The sequence below is a fragment of the Nyctereutes procyonoides genome, unplaced genomic scaffold (assembly GCF_905146905.1).
Source record: "Nyctereutes procyonoides isolate TBG_1078 unplaced genomic scaffold, NYPRO_anot_genome, whole genome shotgun sequence".
NCBI classification, from domain to species: domain Eukaryota; kingdom Metazoa; phylum Chordata; class Mammalia; order Carnivora; family Canidae; genus Nyctereutes; species Nyctereutes procyonoides.
The window spans coordinates 3,759,764-3,782,607 of record NW_026575052.1 but is presented as its reverse complement, the minus strand read 5'-3'; the positions used below and the strand labels follow the sequence as shown (position 1 = coordinate 3,782,607).

Sequence of the window (22,844 nt, the reverse complement as noted above, 5' to 3'; positions counted from 1 at the left end):
AGTTTTCCCCAACTACATGATCACTTTTCTTACATTAATTCTAAGCAGGCAAGACTAAAGAAAAATAATTAATCTGGGTATTTTAACCAGGTCAAAAATTTATATCCTGTAAATTTATTTATTCATGAAAGACAGAGAGAGTGGCAGAGACATAGGCAGAGGGAGAAGCAGGCTCCTCGCAGGAAGCCTGACGTGGGACTCAATCCCGGACCAGGATCACTCCCTGAGCCAAAGGCAGACACTCAACTGCTGAGCCACTCAGGGGTCCCTATATCCTGTCAATTTAAAATACATACCACCTAAATATAAAACTAGGATATCTAGGATAAATAGATTGAATAACAATAACTGGAAATGAGGAATGGTTAAAGACTATCAACAACTGAAGCAGTAATAATACAGCTAAAATTATTAAAGGCAGCATTTATTTTATATAGGTATCAAGCTAAGCACTTTAAATACATTTTTTCATTTTAATTTTCACAATAACTTTAAAGCATGATTTTTACAAAAGATGAGAAAGCTGAGGCATAGACAGCTTAAGTAACTTGTCCAAGATTATAAAACGAGTAAGCTATATGGTCTACCTAGATTTGTGATAAACTTCTAAGCTGTTTCCTTTTAAAATTATCTTCAGGTTATTATTTTCATCTGTAGAATAACAATCCTAAAAAAAATTCCCAACTAATGAAATTGGCTCACTCAGCCTTAGTGAACAGCTAAGTTACAACTTGCATTTAAAGAAAGCTTTTCAAAAAAATAGAAAGAAAGAAAGAAAGAAAGAAAGAAAGAAAGAAAGAAAGAAAGCAAGAAAGAAAGCTTTTCTACTTGAGTTTATAAATTGGCTATCACCTTGATGCTATAATCAGTTAAAATGTATCCATAAGTTGACTTAGTCATTGATAATAAATCTCAACATATTTCACCAATACATCTTTAACCCAATAGCTTTTATGAATTTTCAACCAAAATAATAGAAATAAATTAGCATTACACACCCAACAAATTAAAAACTTTAAAGAAATACCACATTTTCAGCGGCACAAGATTTACTTCATTCAACTAAAGTTACTGTTTTTCTGCCTCTTTTGGCCATTTTAATAATGAGCATCCGGAGCACAAAACAGTATTTGCAAATTGCTTAGCTTTAGGTACTTGATAGAATGGTGAATTCCATGGCCACCAGCTAATCAAAGCTTCTTCACTCATTATATACGTGACGCAAGATTACTTTAAAAAATATTACTATGCTATAAATCGTTATCACTGATCGTTGAAAATTTGTGACAATTTATTCAACAGCTCATCTGTTATAACAAAAGGCTGTTAACCTACCTGTCACTGCTGGTACTACTGCTGCTGCTGATTGAATCACTACTGGAGGATCTACTCCTAGAGCCGCTGCCGCTAGGGGACCTTGTGGGTCTAGACGCTTGGCTAGCCAGCCTCTGAGGAGACTGATTTCTAGATTGGGATGAATGTGGTGACCGACTCCTGCTGTGCTGGTAATTCCGCTCTGGCCTTCTGCCTCGTACCTCCCGGGTAATATCATCCCTGTAGATATCCCTGTGTACCACACTGGGCAGTGTAAACTGCTCCCGAGCCCTAGGTTCGTATCGGGGGTCATGAGCATCAAAACGGTTTGGACTTCGACTCCGAGAAGTATAATAGAGCCCATGTTGTAAAGTCCGCTCGCGAGGATCTCTATAGTAATCCTGATCGTAATGTCTTGTCCGATCAAATCCTCCCGTCCCCCGTTCATGGTGTCCATAGGCACTATGTTCATAAGCACGCTCCCTGTTATCTGAAGCCCTGCATTTAGGAGGGGGGGAAAAATATTTAATCAATCAGAAAAGGGCAAGCAAAACTAAAAGCAAGTCATGCAAACATTCATTTCAGCATTGTCTGTCTTTGCAACTGGTCATTTTCTAAACAGCATTAACCTACTTAGTAAGCAAACACTACCAAGCTTAACATTTTACTTAACTCCAAAGATTATTTTCATAGCTGAGCAATCATTGTGTATATTGGGCTTTCATGACTAGTGTTCTGGAAGTCAGATGATCTTTTTATTAGGGATTTTCTGGCTTATATACAGAAACACACATATACCATCTCCTTTTCATTTGTAGTTTATGAAACAAGAAGGGACTGTCATTTTAATATCAAAGTTTTCTATACTTACATCTGATTAAAATATGCACCAGATTTTTACTTAACACATTTATCTTAGGCAAAATTTCCATGACACATTTTAACACAGACATGAAAGCCCTATTGCAATGTATGTCCCAGCAGTAAGAGGGCATTTTCAAAGAAGCCCAGAAAAAAATTTTAAGTGTAACTTTTTCTCATTAACTTTCGACTTCTTAGGTAATTATAAAAACTATCAGATTATGTAAACTGCTGTGCCCAAACAATCATATTTAATAATAGAAATGGAATCTTAAAAGAAAAACAAAGAAAACCACTTAGGTTATCAAAATACTGAGTTGACACATACTATTCTATGGTAAATTTAATTAAAGAATAAAGATTATTTTATTTCCTGATACTATCAAATTCCACATAGTTTTTAAAAGGCCTATTTCATGATTCCACTTATTAATGTTTATACTTAATATTTACAGAAAATATGTTCTCTTAGATTTTAGCTAAACTCAAATCGCCTCTGATGAAATTAGCCAAACTTTGGGAACTGTAAGATGTTCGAAGGCTGTTACTAGTAATGCTTAATCTAAAACACATTTCTCTAGGATGTAAATATCTGCCAACCTACAGTTACAAAAAATTTGTTGCATGTTCAATTATAGACATGCATTTATGTGTTAATATTTAAAAAACAATTCTATTCCTATAAGAAATCTTATTTTCTACTCTTATAGGATACCAGAACTCATTTCCTGAGTTCCTAAAAGATCATTTCATCACTTGAATCTCAATTTGAGATTAAGTTTCTTCTCAATCTTTTCTTTAGATCCAATCTTCTATCAACAGATTAGGAAATCGTCAAAGATACAGAAGAATTAGAATCTCTCCAGTGAAGAATATGTGGCAAAAATATTACAACTAAGATGTATGTCCCCAATACATACATAGATCCAAGTCTCTCCACTAATCTTCATTTTTACCTACCATTTCGCTTAGTAGCAACCATACCTTCCTAGGATGTTTTTGCTTTTTGTTGCTGTGATGGAAGGCAACTGGCATGGCAAAAAAGTCAGTAATCTCTTTCCTACTTAAATTGTATTAAATAACTTTCTCCTTTCTAAATTTGCTACATTTCTGGTATTTGGATAGATATTTCAATTTCTAACAAACAACAGGGTTTCCTTTGAGATTTAAGAGAAAATTTCACAAATAATTCAATTAGCACCCTATCAAATGTTAATTGGTAAAAAGCTGCTATTAATAACAAGCAACAGGCAATAGTTCTAGGAGAATTACTGCTATAGCTGATATTTTATAAATATGCAAAGTTCTTATCCATTAGGAAGATACAGAAGGCAGGCACAAGAGCTAGCAGAGCTGAAATCTAATAGCTATTCTTTGATTCATCTATTAGTACTAAATACTTCTAGAGTTAGTGGGGGGAAAAAAGAGTTTGACTTGGGTTAGGAGAGGGGCTAATATACACAGGTCAGGACATACCAACCTTTTCCAAGTGTGGAAACACGACCTATAATCCCAATTAAATCTAGGGAGAGAATTGTGAACATAACTTCCCCAATTTTGGCCCCTCTTACGGGGGTAATCCACCTTCTTAATGGGCAAGGGTGTCAAATGATATTTAGATGAACCACAAGGAAAAAAAAAATCTTAGTGACCAGATAAAATAATTCCACTGGAAGCAAGTAGTCCCAGACAAACTGTAACTCTCAAACCCCCAGACTTCTTTCTTGAAATAGTAGACAATTATAAATTCATCCACATTCATAAAAATTTCCAGCCCTAAGTAGGAATCAGGCAGCTGACAGAAGAGGAAATATCCTCTACAATTCCACCAAATGAGGAAGGAACAGTTGCTCCCCATTAGTTCACATTTGTAGCCATCCAGCACAGTCAGTTTTGATTGCTGTATCCACAACTGATCGTCACCATGTGTTCAAGGCTAAAGTATCTTTAACTGGACAGCAACTTGCTTAAGAAACAAAATAGTAATCCTCTTCCCCTGGGCTAATGGAATCTTGACTGCATGACATCCCATACATTCCAGCAATTAGAAAAGAATGGCTATATTCCAGGATTTAGAAACATTCATCATCTCAATTTTCCCCCATTCCATCAAGGAGTATAATTCCAACATGGAAACTGTGTAGATCCAAAATGGAAAAAATCAAACATTGCCTTCACTCTTCTTCATCCAAGAACAGATTTCCAGATTATTGTTTGTAGAATCCAAGCGGTTGAATCATTATGGTCTGCTAGGTTTTTTGTGACAATCCAATTTGTTTGTATGCTTCATGTAGTGAAAATTGAGAAGCAGATATCAACTTCTAAAAGAATCTGTAGGCTATATTCCAGAAATATTCCATATAGTACAACCACAAAATCTGTAGCCAAATAGCTCCATCAGATAGCAGAGATATATCCAAGGAAGGCCTTCACATTATCCAAGAGAAGGAATAATTAATTCTAGAAGACAGGTAACTCCAAAAATGATACTGCCATACAAAATCTTCCACCATTTTACATCTCAGGAGTAGATATCCAACCAGCTGCAGGAAATATCCTCTACGATTCCACAAGATACCAGCCACTGGGATAGAAATCACTTCCGTTTCCAACCCAAAATAGGAAACATTGAGAATGCCCAAAACTTTAAATCCATCTGGGGCCCCTAAATATGAGTTTCTGTTTCTCACCATATCAAATACAAAATACCTGCCTACAGAAACCTTGGAACTTACCCATCAAGTCTCCGCTCATAACGTCCTTCTCGTGCATGAAGTGATGGGGGGGGGCCATAAGCAGGCCCTCCACCACCTCCTCTGAACCCAGAAACCTCTCTACTACGAGATGCTATGGAAACTGTATCATCCAATCCCCGAGCAGCACTCGGAATGGTGCCTGGTTCATTATAATCCGTGCGTAGGTCTCTATCTCCCATTTTGTTGACTGAGTTGTGAGCTTTCTGTGCACTTTTGATGTCCACAAAATCCACAAAAGCAGCCACTCCTCCTTCAGATCCCCGCTTGGGGAGAATTTTGACACTTTCCACACGTCCATATCTGGAAAAAATAAAACAAACATTATTATCGCATAACAATTATTCTCCAGTTTTTGAAAATTTGTTTCTTAGACACTTTACATAATCTATGTATGTGGGAGGAGTTGCAAAGTGACTTTTTAAAAAAAATTATTTATTCATAAGAGACACAGAGAGGGAGAGAGGCAGAGACACAGGCAGAGAGAAAAGCAGGCTCCATGCAAGGAGCCCAATGTGGGACTCTATCTTGGGACTCTAGGATCATATCCTGAGCCAAAGGCAAGCACTCAACCGCTGAGTCACCCAGGCATCCAGACTTTTTTTTTTCTTTAAGATTTTATTTATTCATGAGAGATACAGAAAAAGAGGCAGAGACATAGGGAGAGGGAGAAGCAGGTTCCCTGATCCAGGACTCAATCTCAGGACCCAGGGATCAAGATCTGAGCCAAAGGCAGGTGCTCAACCACTGAACCACCCAAGTGCCTGGCAAAGTGACACTTAAAATGGCTTTTACCCTCACATTTTTCTTTCATGGGGCAAATATTTACCTTTTTTTTTTCTTTTTTTTTTTAAATAAACTCTACACCCAATGCGAGGCTTGACCTCAAGCCCTGAGAGAGTCACAGTTCTACTGACTAAGCCAGCCAGGGCCCCAAAAATTTACAAAGATTTTATTGCTCTCATTTCTTAAATATTTACTAAATTACCTTTTAAGAACACTTAGCTGAAATGAATCAGAAGTCGTAGAAATTATTATATATATTTAAAGATTTTATTTACTTATTTATGAGAGATGCAGAGTGAGAGGTTGAGACAGGAGAAGCAGGCTCCATGCAAGGAGCTTGATATGGGACTCAATCCTGGGACCCTGGGATCACTCCCTGACCGAAGACAGACACTCAACCCCTGAGCCATCCAGGTGTCCCGAAATTATTACATTCTAAAACAGGATACTGGGATCCCTGGGTGGCGCAGTTGTTTAGCGCCTGCCTTTGGCCCAGGGCGCGATCCTGGAGACCCGGGATCGAATCCCACATCGGGCTCCCAGTGCATGGAGCCTGCTTCTCCCTCTGCCTATGTCTCTGCCTCTCTCTCTGTGTGTGTGTGACTATCATAAATAAAATAAATAAAAATTTTAAAATAAAAAAAAAATAAAACAGGATACTAAACCTAAGATTGTTCAATGTTACTTAGAAATCTTTAGTGTCGGGATCCCTGGGTGGCGCAGCGGTTTGGCGCCTGTCTTTGGCCCAGGGCGCGATCCTGGAGACCCGGGATCGAATCCCACATCAGGCTCCCGGTGCATGGAGCCTGCTTCTCCCTCTGCCTGTGTCTCTGCCTCTCTCTCTCTCTCTCTCTCTCTGTGACTATCATAAGTAAATAATAAAAAAAAAAATTAAAAAAAAAAAAAGAAATCTTTAGTGTCAAAAAAATTTAAAAAAAGAAATATTTAGTGTCTATTAAAGTAAAACTTGTAACTAAAACAAGCTACTTTACAGATTTTAACTCATTAGTAAACATCCTACTGAAAAAAATGAGATGATCCCACACTCTTGACTTGAAGGTAAAATAAATCCAATTATTTTGTGTATCTGTTTGAAGTGACAATCTTATTTTTTTTTTTAAGATTTTATTTATTTACTTGAGAGAAAGCAGAGCCAGGGGAGGGGCAGAGGGAGGAGACTCCCTCGAGTGCAAGCCTGCCATGGGGCTGTGGCTCCATCCCAGGACCCTGAAATCATGACCTGAGCCAAGTCAGAAGTCAGACACTTAACCAACTGGGCACCCAGGTACCCCTGAAGTGATAGTCTAATTTTTTAATGCAGTTTTCTGCTATTTAAATTTTTCAGGAGGTTACAACTACTAAAACCTATAATTTAGGTATATTTAAGATTGTTTTTCATATAAATTAATAAATTTGAACAAATCTTTTGACAGAACATATGGTCCCACTTTTATTCCAAAGGAAGAAAAATGCTTACTATGTCTGCAAAAGAAAAATTTTAGGGCACCTTTTATATTTGGAAGATACATGTGAGAAATATAATGATTTGGAATTTTGTAAGTCATGAAAATTCTACAAATTTCATTAGGAGTTAACTATACTTTATGTACTTGTAATCTGGCATTTTAGAAAGGCAGGCACAGCACTTTTAAATATAGCATTCTTATTTGCTGACAACCCCAAATCATAATTTTACACTTCTCCTGAAGCTGACATTATCAGAAAGCAGAACTTTTCTCTTTACATCCTCCAGTATGATTTAAGTTATTACCTCTTACAAGGGAAACATAATCCTAAAATTTAGTTTCATCAGGTAACTGAACTAGAAATAACAACATTACTTGTTACTAAAGTAATGAACAGATCTTTTTTTTTTTTTTAAGATTTTATTTATTTATTCATGACAGACAGAGAGAGAGGCAGAGACACAGGCAGAGGGAGAGGGAGAGAAGCAGGCTCCATACAGGGAGCCTGACGTGGGACTGGATCCCAGGTCTCCAGGATCACACCCTGGGCCGAAGGTGACGCCAAACCGTTGGGCCACGGGGCTGCCCTGAACGGATCTTCTTAATTTGGAAAAACATTTGTTAGAGGGGCACCCTGGGTGGCTCAGTTGGTTAAGCATCTGCCTCAGGCTCAGGTCAGGATCCCAGAATCCTGGGATCAGGTCCTGCATCAGACTCCCTGCTCAATAGGAGTCTGCTTTTCCCTCTGCCCTTCGGCCTTGCTTGGGCTCTCTCTCTCACACTCTCTCTCTCGAATAAATAAATAAATAAATTGAATAAATAAATAAATAAATAAATAAATAAATAAATAAATAAAATCTTTGGAAAAAAAGAAAAGAAAAACATTTATTAGAAATTGGAATGGTTCTTTTCTTTCCATACAAACACTGAACAATATCATCCAGTATATCTGACAAAGGACTTGTATCTAGAATACAAGAAATCTTATAATTCAACCCATTTTTTTTAATAGCCAAAACACTTCAACAAAGAAGATACACAGGTGGCAGATAAACAAGAATATGCTCAAAATTAGTAGTCATTTGGGAAATACAAATCAAAACCACAATGAGATACCACTTCATAACCACCAGGCTATTTAAGGGGGAAAGAAAAAGGAAGAAAAGAACTAGTGTTGACAAGAATGCAGAAAAATTTGAAATCTAGTACAAGCTTGGGGAACTGTAAAATCATGCAGCCACTATAGAAAAGTTTGGCATTTTCTCAAGAAGTTAAAGCATAGAATTACCATATGACCCAGCAATATCACTCCTTATGAAGTGAAAACTGGGGCTCAAATAGATACGTGTACACCAATGTTCACCGCAGCATTATTCACAATAGCCTAAAGATAGAAACCCAAGGAATGATTAAACAAAATGTGAAATATACATAAAATGGAATGGTATATTAAGACATAAAAAGAAACAAAGTCCTGATACATGCTACAACATGGATAAAAATCTAAGACATCATATTAAATGAAATAAGCCAGACACAAATGGACAGTTAGCTTATGATTATGTTTTTTTTATGATTATGTTTTTAAAGAGTATGTATATATGTATGTATGTATTTATTTATTTATTTAAGAGAGAACAGAGAGTACAAGTAGGGAGTGAAGGGGGAAAAGGAGCAGAGGAAGAGGGAGAAGCAGACTCCCTGCTGAGTAGAGCCCAATGCAGGGCTCAAACCCAGGACCCTGAGATCATGACCTGAGCCCAGGGCAGACACTTAACTGACACTGAGCCCTCTAGGTGCCCCTATGATTCCACTTATAGGAGTTACCTAGAACAGATGAATTCATATTGATAGAAAGTAGAACAGAGGTTATGAGGAGCAGGGAGAAGAGGGAAATGGGGTTACAAATGGGGTTACTGCTTAATGGGTACAGAATTTCTGTATGGGATGAAAAAATTCTAGAAATAGTAGTGATGGTTATATATATCATTGAATGTACTTGATGCCACTGAATCATAAACCTAAGAGTAGTTAAAATAAATGTTATATTACACATATTTACCACACTCACAAAGTTTATCACTAAATGGAAGGTTGCAGGATGCCTGGGTGGCTCAGCAGTTGAGCCTCTGCCTTTGACTCAGGGCATGGTTCCAGGGTCCCGGATGGAATCCCACATCAGGCTCCCTGCATGGAGCCTGCTTCCCCCTCTGCCTGTGTCTCTGCCTCTCTCTCTGTGTCTCTTATGAATAAATAAAATCTTAAATAGTCACATAGGTTTTTCTATTAAAAAAGGGATGGGGGGGCACCAGAATGGCTCAGTCAGTTAAGCATCTGACTCTTGATTTCGGCTCAGATCATGATTTCGGCTCCACCCATCAGCAAGGAGACTTGAGATTCTCTCCCTCTGCACCTTCCCATGCTTGTTTCCATTTGTGCTCTCTTTATCTCAAATAAATTAAAAAGAGATGTCTGGGTGGCTCAGTGGTTGAGCCTCTGCCTGTGGCTCAGGGCATGATCCCAGGGTCCTGGGATTGAGTTCCACAGCCGGCTCCCTGCGAGGAGCCTGCTTCGCCCTCTGCCTGTGTCTCGGCATCTCTCTATCTCTCGTAGATAAATAAAATCTTTAAAAAATAATAATAAAGGGATAAAAACAAAACAAAAAAATAATAATAAAGGGATGCCTGGGTGGCTCAGCGGTTGGGTGCCTGCCTTCAGTTCAGGTCATGATCCTGGGATTCGGGATCAAGTTCCGCATCAGGATCCCTGCGAGGAGCCTGCTTCTCCCTCTGCCTGTGTCTCTGCCCCTCTCTGTGTCTCCCATGAATAAATAAATAAAATCTTAAAAAAAAAAAAAGTTAGCCAAAGAATACAGGGAAGCAAATTTTTTAAGCTCATGTACTGAAAAACAAAGAGTTAATTACAATACTGAAAGAGGGACCAAATAATCAATGTATAGATTACAAATAGAGAATGAAGTAAATCATGCTTCTTCCTCCAAAGCGTGGGCTCACCATCTCTATCATTTTTTTTTCTTTTTTTTAAAAGAGAGAGAGAGAGAGAGGCAGAGACATAGGCAGAGGGAGAAGCAGGCTCCATGCACCGGGAGCCCGACGTGGGACTCGATCCCGGGTCTCCAGGATCGCGCCCTGGGCCAAAGGCAGGCGCCAAACCGCTGCGCCACCCAAGGATCCCCTCTATCATTTTTATTTAAGGGGAGCACACTTAGAAAACAAGACACAAATTTATCTTCCAGTTCAACAAAGAAGAACTCAATCAGGTATTATAACTACATTACTCTCCTATACTGAGAAGGCTAGAAAAACCCAAATTAAAAAAAATAAATAAATAAGGGCGGCCTGGGTGGCTCAGTGGTTTAGCACTGCCTTCAGCCTAGGGTGTGATCCTGGGACCCGGGATCAGGTCCCACGTCAGGCTCCTTGTATGGAGCCTGCTTCTCCCTCTGCCTGTGTCTCTGCCTGCCTCTCTCTCACTCTCTGTGTGTGTCTCTATGAATAAATAAATAAAATCTTTAAAAATAATAATAATAATAATAGGGACACCTGGGTGGCTCAGCAGTTGGGCTCACAAATAAATAAAAATCTTTAAAAAAAATAAAATGAGACCATAAAGAAATTAGGTTAAAAAGAAAGGAACTGTGTTTGCTACAAGCTGCAGTACGTAACTATTTAATAGGTTTGTCTTTAAAAACAGTCAAAAAACAATACAAGTTTCTGTTTGGTCAAAAAGGTTCAACATTTAAAAATATTAAATTGTTCAACATACACTGTATTCTTCTGAGCTTTTTGTGTTTTGTTGTTTTTTTATTTTTATTTTTTTAATTTTTATTTATTTATGATAGTCACAGAGAGAGAGAGAGAGAGAGAGAGGAGAGAGACAGAGACACAGGCAGAGGGAGAAGCAGGCTCCATGCACCGGGAGCCCGACGTGGGATTCGATCCCAGGTCTCCAGGATCGCGCCCCTGGCCAAAGGCAGGCGCCAAACCACTGCGCCACCCAGGGATCCCTGTTGTTGTTTTTTTTAAAGATTTTATTTATTCATGAGAGACACAGAGGCAGAGACATAGGCAGAGGTAGAAACTGGCTCCCAATAGGGAGCCCAATGCGGAACTCGATCCCAGGACCCCGGGATCATGACCCAAGCCAAAGCCAAACACTCAACCACTGGGCCACCCAAGTGCCCCTCTTCTAACTTTTTAAGAGTCAATTTAAAAATTATCCAAAATAGGGGTGTCTGGCTGCTGGTTCAGTCAGTACAGCACACGACTCTTATCTCAGGGTCGTAAGTAAGTTCGAGCCTCACACTAGGTGTGGAGCTTACTTAAAATAAAAAATTTTGAAACCCCTGGGTGGCTCAGCAGTTGAGCGGCTGCCTTTGGCCCAGGGCGTGATCCTGGAGTCCTAGGATGGGGTCTGCTTCTCCCTCCTCCTATGTCTCTGCCTCCCTCTCTCTGTGTCTCTCATGAATTTAAAAAAAAAAAAAAATCTAAAATAAATAAATAAATGAGCTTTTATATTTTATATATATATTTTAATTGGAGTTCAATTTGCCAACATAGTACACCCAGTGCTCATCCCATCAAGTGCTCCCTCAGTGTCAGTCACCCAATCACCCTATCCCCGCCCACCTCCCCTTCCACTACCCCTTGTTCATTTCCCAGAGTTGTGAGTCTCTCATATTTTGTCACTCTCTCTATTTTTAAATCAATATAGTCCTTTTTAAAAAAAAAAAAAAAACATTTATTTATTCATGGAGACACAGCGGGGGGTGGGGGGGAGGCAGAGACACAGGCAGAAGGAGAAGTAGGCCCCATGCAGGGAGCCCAACATGGGACTCGATTCCTGGTCTCCAGGATCACAACCCAGGCCGAAGGCGGCCCTAAACCGCTGAGCCACGCCTCTCAAGAGGCTGCCCCTCCTTTTAATCTTGCTGTCTTTTGCCTAAGTACAAATAATAAAGACAGCAAAAGACAAAGAATCCCTAAAGCCAGCAAAAGACAGTCACCCCACAGCCCTAGTATCACAGTATCTCAGGGTACTGAGAGATGTTTCTCTACTTGGAGAGACAGGGAGAAGAGTGGAAAAAGATAGGAGGAATGATTTGTAATAGTGTGCCAATTTGCATTATCTCTCTGGCAAATAATAGTAATAATAGTAATTTGTTATATAATCTTGGGTCTAGGAAAGACAGCACGAGGTAAAATCTCTATATCATAAAGAAAAAGACCACATAAATTCTATTTGTTGTCTTCTGGAATGTACATGTATACATGTACCTACTAAGTGCGATGTGACTTTTTAAATGCATTACTCTAGAATGCTTCCACAAATTCAATAGTTATAATTTGAACAGCTTTGTGTGGTCTCCAGGAAAAGAAACAAAAAAAAAAACAACAAACACACACAGAAACCAAATAAATATTACAGTTCCTTGAATAGCAAAATATAGCCAAAAGATAATTGGGCAAAAATACTTGTAATACATGACAAATAAATGTTTTCCTAAATATAAAACAGTTCTGACAAATCAGGGAAGACAAGCCCCCCCCCCAAAAAAAAAACAGGCAAAATACCTGAATATGAAGTTCTTTTGAAATATGCATATACTGAGGCACCTAGGTGGCTCAGTCAGTTAAGTGTCTGACTTTGGCTCAGATCAGGATCTCAAGGTTCTGGTATCCAGTCCCACATTAGGCTCCCTGCTCAGTGGGGAGTCTGCTTCTCCCTCTTCCTCTGCTCCTCCTCCCACTTGTGTTCTTGCTCTCTCAAATAAAGAAAATATTTTCAGGACTCCTGGGTGGCTCAGTAGTTGAGCATATGCCTTCGGTTTAGGGCGTGATCCCGGGGTCCTGGGATTGAGTCCCACACTGGGCTCTCCGTGGAGAGCCTGCTTCTCCCTCTGCCTACTGTCTCTGCCTCTCTCTCTCTCTCTGGGTGTGTCTCATGAATAAACATATAAAAAATATTTTTAAAAAATCTTTTCTAGGGGATCCCTGGGTGGCGCAGCGGTTGGGCGCCTGCCTTTGGCCCAGGGCGCGATCCTGGAGACCCGGGATCGAATCCCATGTCGGGCTCCCGGTGCATGGGGCCTGCTTCTCCCTCTGCCTGTGTCTCTCTGCCTCTCTCTCTCTCTCTGTGTGACTATCATAAATAAATTTTAAAAAAATTAAAAAAAAATCTTTTCTAGGGCAGGCTGGGTGGCTCAGCGGTTTAGTGCCACCTTCAGTCCAGGACATGATCCCGGAGACCCGGGATCGAGTACCACGTCAGGCTCCCTGCGTGGAGCCTGCTTCTCCCTCTGCCTTGTGTCTCTGCCTCCCTCTCTCTCTCTCTCTCTCTCTCTTCATGTGTGTGTTTCTCATGAATAAATAAAATCTTAAAAAAAATCTTAAGTAAATAAATATAAAAAATATGTACGTACACACAGGAGGCACTAGTTAGCTCAGTTGATGGAACATGTGACTCTTGATCTCTGGGGTGTAGGTTCAGGCCCAACCTTGGGTACAGAGATTACTTAAAAATAAAATCTTAGGGGCACCCTGAGTGGTTCAGTTGGTTAAAAGTCTGACTTCAGCCCAGATCATAATCCCAGGGTCCTGGCAGCGAGTCCCACATGATTCTCACACCCTCCCTGCTCAGCAGGAAGTCTGCTTCTCCCTCTCCCTCTACCCATCCCCCCCTGCTTGTGCTCTTTCTCTTGCTCTCTCTCAAATAAATAAAATCTTTTGAAAAAAAAAAAAAAATTAGGGATCCCTGGGTGGCGCAGTGGTTTGGCGCCTGCCTTTGGCCCGGGGCGTGATCCTGGAGACCCGGGATCGAATCCCATGTCGGGCTCCCTGCATGGAGCCTGCTTCTCCCTCTGCCTGTGTCTCTGTCTCTCTGTCTCTCTCTGTGTGACTATCATGACTAAATAAAAAATCTTTTAAAAAATTAAAAATAAATAAAATATGTACATATACAGATAGTAAACAAAAGAAATACACTCAAAAAAGCTGCTTAATTTCACTCAAAATTTTGAAAATCAAAAGTTTGAAAAAGGTAACATAATACAAAACCCTAAATTTTCATAATACCTAGGTACTAGTCTAAATAATAGGCACTTTTATAACACTGTAGGAATGTAAGTCAGAAAAACCTCTTAGTAAGACAATTTCATAGTACTGATTAAGAACTAAGTACACATCCCTAGAAATTCCATTCACAAAGATTGATCATGCATGTGTAATTGCAGGTGTCTGCAAACTATACAAGATTGCTTACTGCAACACTGCTTATAACTGTAAAGAAAAACCACCATTCCACTTTCTGTCTATATGAATTTGACTGCTCTAGGTACTTCCTGTAACTAGAATAATATAATACTTGACCTTTTGGGATTTATTTCACCTAATAAAATTTTATCTATATAGTTAGTTTTTGCTTTTAAAGTAGACTCCTCACTCAGTGTGGAGCCCAATGCAGGGCTTGAAACCAAGACCCTGAGATCAAGACCTGAACTGAGATCAAGAGTCAGACACTTGGACAGCCTGGGTGGCTTAGCGGTTTAGCGCCTGCCTTCAGCCCAGGGCTTGATCCCGGAGACCCAGGATCGAGTCCCACATCAGGCTCCCTGCATGGAGCCTGCTTCTCCTTCTGCCTGTGTCTCTGCCTCTCTCTCTCTCCCTGTATCTCTCATGAATAAATAAATAAAACCTTAAAAAAAAAAAAAAAGAATCAGACACTTAACCAAATGAGCCACCAGGTGCCCCACCATATATTTTTTTAAAACTGAAAAAAATAAAATTTAATAGGCGTACACATGAGGAATCCACATAAATGTAAAATTCCCTCACTCAGCATAATTTCTTCAAGGTTTGTCGATGTTGTATCATGAGTCAGAATTTCCTTCCTTCTAAGGCTGAGTAATATTCCATTGTATGTATTCTATTTATCACAAATTTAATATCTGTTTATTCTGTTTATCCATTCATGGATCATCAACATTATGGCTTCTTCTAACTTTTGGCTATTGTGAATAAGGCTGCTATGAACATAATAGATTACTTTTTTTCATATGAAAAACTATTTACTGGTTCTAATTCAGAGGATTTAAGAAAACTTGAAAGACCAACGACAAGCTTAATTCAACCAACAAAACTATACTCATCTGTTTACTGAATCTATGGTGAGTGCCTAGAATCCTGTACATGAAAATTTGATGACTAACTCTTGAGAAAAGCAATGTTTTCAGCAAAGCCTTGAATGACAAATTCTTCAGAACTATTACAGGTATCATTACCTCAGTGAAAAAATACACATATACACATATGCATTATTTTACACCAATCTAGTGAGAACCTATTTACTAAGTAAAATGCCTGGCTGGCTCAGTCAGTAGAGCATGACTCTTGATCTCAGGATCCTGAGTTCAAGCCCCACGTTGGTCACTGAGTTTACTTTAAAAAATTATTTTAAGTCTATTTTTAATAAAAGGATAAAACTGCTCAACTGATACATAAACCTCTGACAGATTATCCAATTAGGGGGAGAAAAAATTCCTAAGATTCTATAATCTTTAGATCCTACTGGTGAGATCAAATAGGAAGAGTGGATCTTTTAGCCAATCCTAGAAATATTTCATGAAGTACTTCTCTCTAGAGCACAGGAGAGACGGGTCTATCCTACAGGAACCAAAACACAATACAGGAACACGATGACCACTAAGTTAAAATTTGGACTTTTGTGCTCACAATACTCATGAATAACCTCATAAATGTGTCTGATTTACACAGTACTTTTCTGGGAAAAGTTCAAGTATAACTAAATAGAATGCAAATGATCATAATTAATGATTTCATAATAACAGTAAATTAAGCAGATGAAGAAAAAAAGGAGCAAAGCAAGCTGATCAACAAAAGGGAAGCCTAGAGAGAACAAAGCTGAAGAAGCAGAAACCAAGAGAACAAATAATAGCAAAAATCCACATCAAGAGTAGCTAGCATGAATACATTTGAAAACATGCTTCCTACTTAGCTAACCAGGACTATTAAAATTGCTGAGAAGAAATTCACTTTTAACCTTATAACTTGCGGGCAGCCCCGGTGGTGCAGCGGTCTGGCACCGCCTGCAGCCTGGGGTGTGATCCTGGAGACCCGGGATCGAGTCCCACATCGGGCTCCCTGCGTGGAGCCTGTTTCTCCCTCTGCCTGTGTCTCTGCCTCTCTCTCTCTATGAATAAATAAATAAAATCTTTAAAAAAAATAACCTTATAACTTGCTTCTTGGTAAAACAATAAGTTAAACATTGATTCTGGGAAACTTTTGAATACTTCTAACACTTCACTTGACCAGTGACTTTTATCCTTATTTCATATAATATAGTTGCTAAAATAAAACAGAAGACAAAAACATGACCCCACTTTTTTTTTTCCTAAAGATTTTATTTACTCATGAGAGATACACAGAGAGAAGCAGAGACACAGGCAGAGGGTGAAGCTGGCTCCTCGCAGGGAGCCTGATGCGGGACTCGATTCCAGGACCGGGATCATGTCCTGAGCTAAAGGTAAACATTCAACCACTGAGCCACTCAGGCACCCCGACCCCACCTTTTTGTAATTACATAAATCCCATATTCTTTACTCCACTATGAGTATCTTTGTAAAATCTTTGAAGACTACTTCTATGCCTAGATTTGGGAAATGAGATCTTTATCACTCCTCAATCTTAAAAGGTCTTTGGATTTCTTTATTTAATTCCAATGTTTTTTTTAAACTTTTGCTTCCCAATAAAGAACCATGGCAAGGAATTAACCCAATCCATATAAAAAATGAGTCATGGGGGATCCCTGGGTGGCGCAGCGGTTTGGCGCCTGCCTTTGGCCCAGGGCGCGATCCTGGAGACCCGGGATCGAGTCCCACGTCGGGCTTCCGGTGCATGGAGCCTGCTTCTCCCTCTGCCTGTGTCTCTGCCTCTCTCTCTCTCTCTGTGACTATCATAACTAAATAAAAAAATTAAAAAAAAAAAAAGAGTCACGGGCACCTGGGTGGCTTAGTCAATTAAGCCTGTGACTCTTGATTTCAGCTCAGGTCCTGATCTCAGGGTCACGGGATCAAGTCCTGTGTGGGGCTCCATGCTTATCACGGAGTCTGATTGTCCCTCTGCTCCTCCCCCTGTTCATGCTTGCAATCTTTAAAATAAAAAAATAAACAGAATCTTTAAAAAAGTCATTAGCTGGGACACCTGCGTGGCTCAGTGGTTGAGCATCTGCCCTCACCTCAGGTCCTGATCCAGGGGTCCTGGGATAGAGTCCCAGATCAGGCTCCCTGCAAGGAGCCTACATCACCCTCTGCCTATGTCTCTCTCGAATAAATAAATAAAATTTTTTTTAAAAAAAGTCATAGCCTGTATGTCAATCATTTTATTAAATACGCAAACTTTCCCAGTCCACATTTTAATCTGATTAGTTATAATCTCTAGAAATAAAAAGTTTTTTCTACAAACAAAAAATCTTTTAGGAATAACAAAACATTCAGAAAAAAACAGAAAGACACTGTCACAACAAAATTTTCAATATGATCAACACAAGGAAAATCAAATATCATAACTCCGTGAGACCCTAAACTGTGATGGTAAGTTCCTTTTATACATCTACTTTTAGAATGACAAAGCAAATAAATGCTGAAAGGATGATCTATGTCAAAAACCACTGTGGACAGGGTTACTTTACGAGAAAAATAGATGTGAGTGATGAGAAAAACTAGAGTATATCCTTATACACTTTACATATACACTATTTAAAAAAAATTTAACTGCAACATAATTTAAAACTATTTAAAACTTTACAAATACCGGGATCCCTGCGTGGCTCAGCAGTTTAGTGCCAGCCTTCCGCTCAGGGCGTGATCCTGGAGTCCCAGGATCAAGTCCCACATCAGGCTCCCTGCAAGAAACCTGCTTCTCCTTCTGCCTCTGTCTCTGCCTCTCAATCTCTGTGTCTCTCATGAATAAATAAAATCTTAAAAAAAACATCAGAGAACAAAGAGTGAGATATTAACATATACCTCAAAAAGTGTTTTTGTTGGTTTGTTTTTTTTTTTTGGGGGGGGGAGGGGGAGAGAGAGAATCCCAAGCAGGCTCCACACCACGCAGAGCCCAACTAGGGGCTGGATCCCATAACCCCAAGGCTCAGAACCTGAGCCAAAAGTCAAACTGACTGAGCCACCCAGGCACCCCATGGACAAGAATGTAATCAGCAAAATTCACAGTCAGAAACTATAGAATAATCAACCTGGTTTGCAACAAATTAAGTTGTAAAGAGAGAGTAAGATTAAAACCTATATATTAAAAGACTTCAATAGGCAAAATATTCATCAAGAAGTAAATAAACTGGGGGATCCCTGGGTGGCTCAGTGGTTTGGCGCCTGCCTTTGGCCCAGGGCGCGATCCTGGAGTCCCGGGATCCAGTCCCACATCAGGCTCCCAGTATGGAGCCTGCTTCTCCCTCTGCCTGTGTCTCTGCCTCTCTCTGTCTCTCTTTCATGAATGAATAAATAAAATCTTAAAAAAAAAAAGTGGAATACTAAAAAAAAAAATCTTGCAAAAAAAAAAAAAAAAACTTCCTACATGGAGCCTGTTTCTCCCTCTGCCACCGTCTCTGCCTGCCTTTCTCTCTCTCTCTCTCTCTCTCTCTCTCTCTCTCTCTCATGAATAAATAAATAATCTTAAATAAAAACAAAAAACTGTGATATCTTGACTAGGGTGGTAGTTACAACGATGCCTACATTTCTCAAAATTCAACGAACTTTACACTTTAAGTACACTTTAAGTAATCTATATGCAGATTAAACCTCAAAAAAAAAATTTAAATTTACTGGAGCTTAAACACACAACCCCAAGGCCAAGAGTCTCATGCTCTACCAACTGAGCCACCCAGGTGCCCCCCAACTTTAAGTTGTTTTAACAAAATTTTTAAAGAATTACATACCACCAATTACAATTGGTATGCCCTTAATAGAGTCTGAGTTCAGAAAAAGATTTTTGACTACACAAAAAATTTTTTAAAAAACCAATCCGTTATAAACTTTAATAGTGGCTAGATATTTGAAATAGGAATATATCTCTTTAAACAATCCTTACCTTGTAGTCATAAATACTGAAATATTTATGGATAAAAGTAAGATGTCCAGAATCTACTTCAAAATAATACAAACATTCCAAGGCTTGTGCCAAAGAATAAGGGTCTTAACTCATTAAGGAATCCCTTGGAAGGGACCAAGAGTATATCCGAAGAGAGGGAAAAAATGTTGAGTATAGCCACTTTGGAAAACAATAGGAGGTTCCTCAAAACATTAAAAATAGAACTACCATATGATCCAACAATTCACTTCTGGGTATTTATCCAGAGAAAATGAAAACACTAACTTGAAAAAAAAAATACATGGATCCCCATATTCACTGCAGCATAATTTACAACAGCTAAGACACAGAAACAATCTAAGTGTTCATGGACTGAAGAATGGGTAAAGAAAATGTAGTATGTATATACATAATGGAGTACTAAACAGTCATAAAAAAGAAGGAAGTCTTGCTATTTGAGACAAGGTGGATGAACCTTGAGGGCATTATACTAAATGAATCAGAGAAAGACAAATAAATACCAAATGATCTCATTTCTGCGTAGCATGTTAAAAACAAGAAAACTCACAAGCTCACAGATACAGAGAACAGACTGGGGGCAGAAGGGTGAAATGAGTAAAAGAAAGGGCAGTCAAGGAGATCCCTGGGTGGCTCAACGGTTTCTTAAAAATCTTTAAAAAAGAAAGGGGGTCAAAAGGTACAAACTTCTAGTTATAAAATAGTCACAGGAAGAGATGCCTTGGTGGCTCAGTGGCTGAGCTTCTGCCTTCTGCTCAGGGCATTATCCTGGGATCGAGTCCCGAGTCCCACATCAGGCTTTCTGCAGAGAGCCTGCTTCTCCCTGACTAGGTCTCTGCCCCTCTCTGTGTCCCTCATGAATAAATAAAATCTTAACATAAAATAGTCACAGGGATATAATATGCCACATAGTAACTACAGTTAACAATATTGTATTACTTATTTGAAAGTTGCTAAGAAAGTAAATCTTAAAAGTCCTCATCACAGGGATCCCTGGGTGGCTCAGCGGTTTGGCACCTGCCTGTGGCCCAGGGTGCAATCCTGGAGACCCGGGATCGAGTCCCACATCGGGCTCCCGGCATGGAGCCTGTTTCTCTCTCTGCTCTGCCCTCACCCCCCCCATGAATAAATAAATAAAATCATAAAAAAAAAAGTCCTCATCACAGGAAAAAAAGGGGGGGGGCACCTAGGTGGCTCAGTTGGTTAAGAGTCTGACTCTGGCTCAGGTCATGGTCCCAGGGTCCTGGGATCAAGCCCTGAGTCAGGATCCCTGCTCAGCAGGGAGTCTGCTTCTCCCTCTCCCTCTGCTCTCCACCCCCCTGCTCATTCTCGCTCGCTCTCTCTCTCTCTCTCTCTCTCTTTCTCACAAACAGGTAAGTAAAATCTATTTTAAATCTATTTTTATTGGGGATCCCTGGGTGGCTCAATGGTTTAGCACCTGACTTTGCCCCGGGGTGTGATCCTGGGGTCCCAGGATCAAGTCCCGCATCAGGCTCCCTGCATGGAGCCTGCTTCTCCCTCTTCCTGTGTCTCTGCCTCTCTGTCTCTCTCTCTCTCTCTCTCTCTCTCTCTGTCTCTCACGAATTAATAAATAAAATCTTCTAAAAATATATGTTTATTTAAAAAAATTTAAAAAACAAAAAAATTTTAACTATGTATGGTGACAGGTATTAACTAGACTTATCTAGTAGACATTGAAATATATACAAGTATCAAATTATGTTATATAACATTAGTTTTTAGTATCAATTATAACTCAATTTTTTAAAAAAAGTTAAGGTCAGTGAGGTTTATGAGAAGGTAGGGCACGGGCAAAATTTTGCTTAGATAACATAGAAAGTGAGTGACTGACAACCAAATAAATAAATGAAGCAATGATGATTCCTAATATTTTCTAAGAAACAAACTCCTTTCTCTTCTGTGTGACTCTCCTCCCCTCTTCTACGTGACTCAGCACATAATAAAGCTCAGACTGATCTAGTGATTAAGCTCATGTCACTAAGGCAATGGTGGAATTAGAACCAAAACTACAATTTTAAGAGTCAGGTAGCTTTAGATCTGCTTTAAACCAGAGAGAGATGAATGTATTGATCCACAAACTGTCTCCTAGGAAAGAAAAAATCAGGGGCAAAAACATGCAAGTCATTTCAAGTCCTACCTTCCTTTCCTTTCCTTGTTCCTCACCCTCAAATGTTGGTTTCCAAAGAAATTAGTTGAGAGAGGGGGGATGTGAAACAGAGGCAGCAAGGGTGATGTGCCCAGAGTTGGGGGGGGGGGGGGGGGGTGGAAATGGAGCAGGAAGGCAACAGAATGGTCTATTAGCTACACTGAGAACAGAACTGGTTGAGTAAATAACACTAAGAGTAACAGCAGTCAGGTGTCTCATCGTCTACGAAAAAATTTACAAATATGTAATGGAGAAGTTAGAAAGAATCCTCATGTATTGGAACATGTGAAGTACTGATAATGTGCATATATGAAAATCAAATACAAAGGGTAAATAGTAAAGACATTAACTTGACCAAGTGAGCAAAGTTAAACTAATATCCCCAGTGGTAGGATGGATCCACACTGTTTGCCTCCTTATATATTACTCTGAGATGGGCACAGAATCGTTTCTGTGGTATTCTTGCCAAGAACGCATGCCCTCATCTGGTCATGAGGTAACACCGGACAAGCTCAAGTGGAGGCCATCCTGCAGAATGAAAGGCCTAGGTTTTTTGTTTTGTTTTCATATATTTTATTTATTTATTTATTTATTTATTTATTTATTTATTTATTTATTTATTTATTTATTCATTCATTCATTCATTCATGAGAGACAGAGAGAGGGGGAGGGAGGCAAAGACACAGGCAGAGGGAGAAGCAGGCTCCATGCAGGGAGCCCGACATGGGACTTGATCCTGGGACTCCAGGATCACGCCCTGGGCCAAAGGCAGACACCAAACCACTGAGCCACCCAGGGATCCCCAGGCCTAGGTTTTATAAGACTATCAGGCACATGAGAATTAGGGTAAGACTGAGAAAACTGTTCCAGAATGATGAGATGCAACCATAAACAGCAATACATGGATCAAAAAAGAAAAAAGGAATATTGTTGGGATGGCTGGCATCATTTCAATGGGGTCTATGGACTGGGCAGTAATAACTGTGCCAATGTTGGTTTCCTGACTGGGAAGACTATGAAATGCAACGGAAGAGTGTCCTTGTTTGGGTAAAATATGTACTAGAGAGAGACTTTAAGGGTAACAGGATAGCATGCCACAAAAAGACAAGAGACAGTAAGGGAGCAAATGTTGCAAACTGGTAACAACTGAGGATTTTTTTTTTTCCCCAGAGATTTTATTTACTTATTCATGAGAGACAGAAAGAGGCAGAGAGGCATAGGCAGGCTCCCTGTCGAGAGCCCAATGCAGGACTAGATCCCAAGTCCCCGGAACCATTCCCTGAGCTGAAGGCAGATGCTCGACCACTGAGCCACCCAGGCATCCCACAACTAAGGAATTTAGAGG

The 22,844-nt window shown here is 39.6% G+C and overlaps 1 protein-coding gene across 3 annotated transcripts in view; it reads right to left on the bottom strand.

Moving 5' to 3' along the window:
* Positions 1-22,844, bottom strand: part of SPEN (spen family transcriptional repressor) — a 96,711-nt gene that overhangs the window by 66,527 nt on the left and 7,340 nt on the right. For 2 of the 3 annotated variants that reach the window (XM_055332548.1, XM_055332549.1), the window contains exons 2-3: positions 4,911-5,231; positions 1,336-1,812 (exon numbers count right to left, since the gene is read on the bottom strand). In XM_055332548.1, the coding sequence (XP_055188523.1) occupies positions 1,336-1,812; positions 4,911-5,231 (798 nt within the window). The remainder of the gene's footprint in view (positions 1-1,335; positions 1,813-4,910; positions 5,232-22,844) is intronic. The other variant, XM_055332550.1, reaches the window with a different exon arrangement.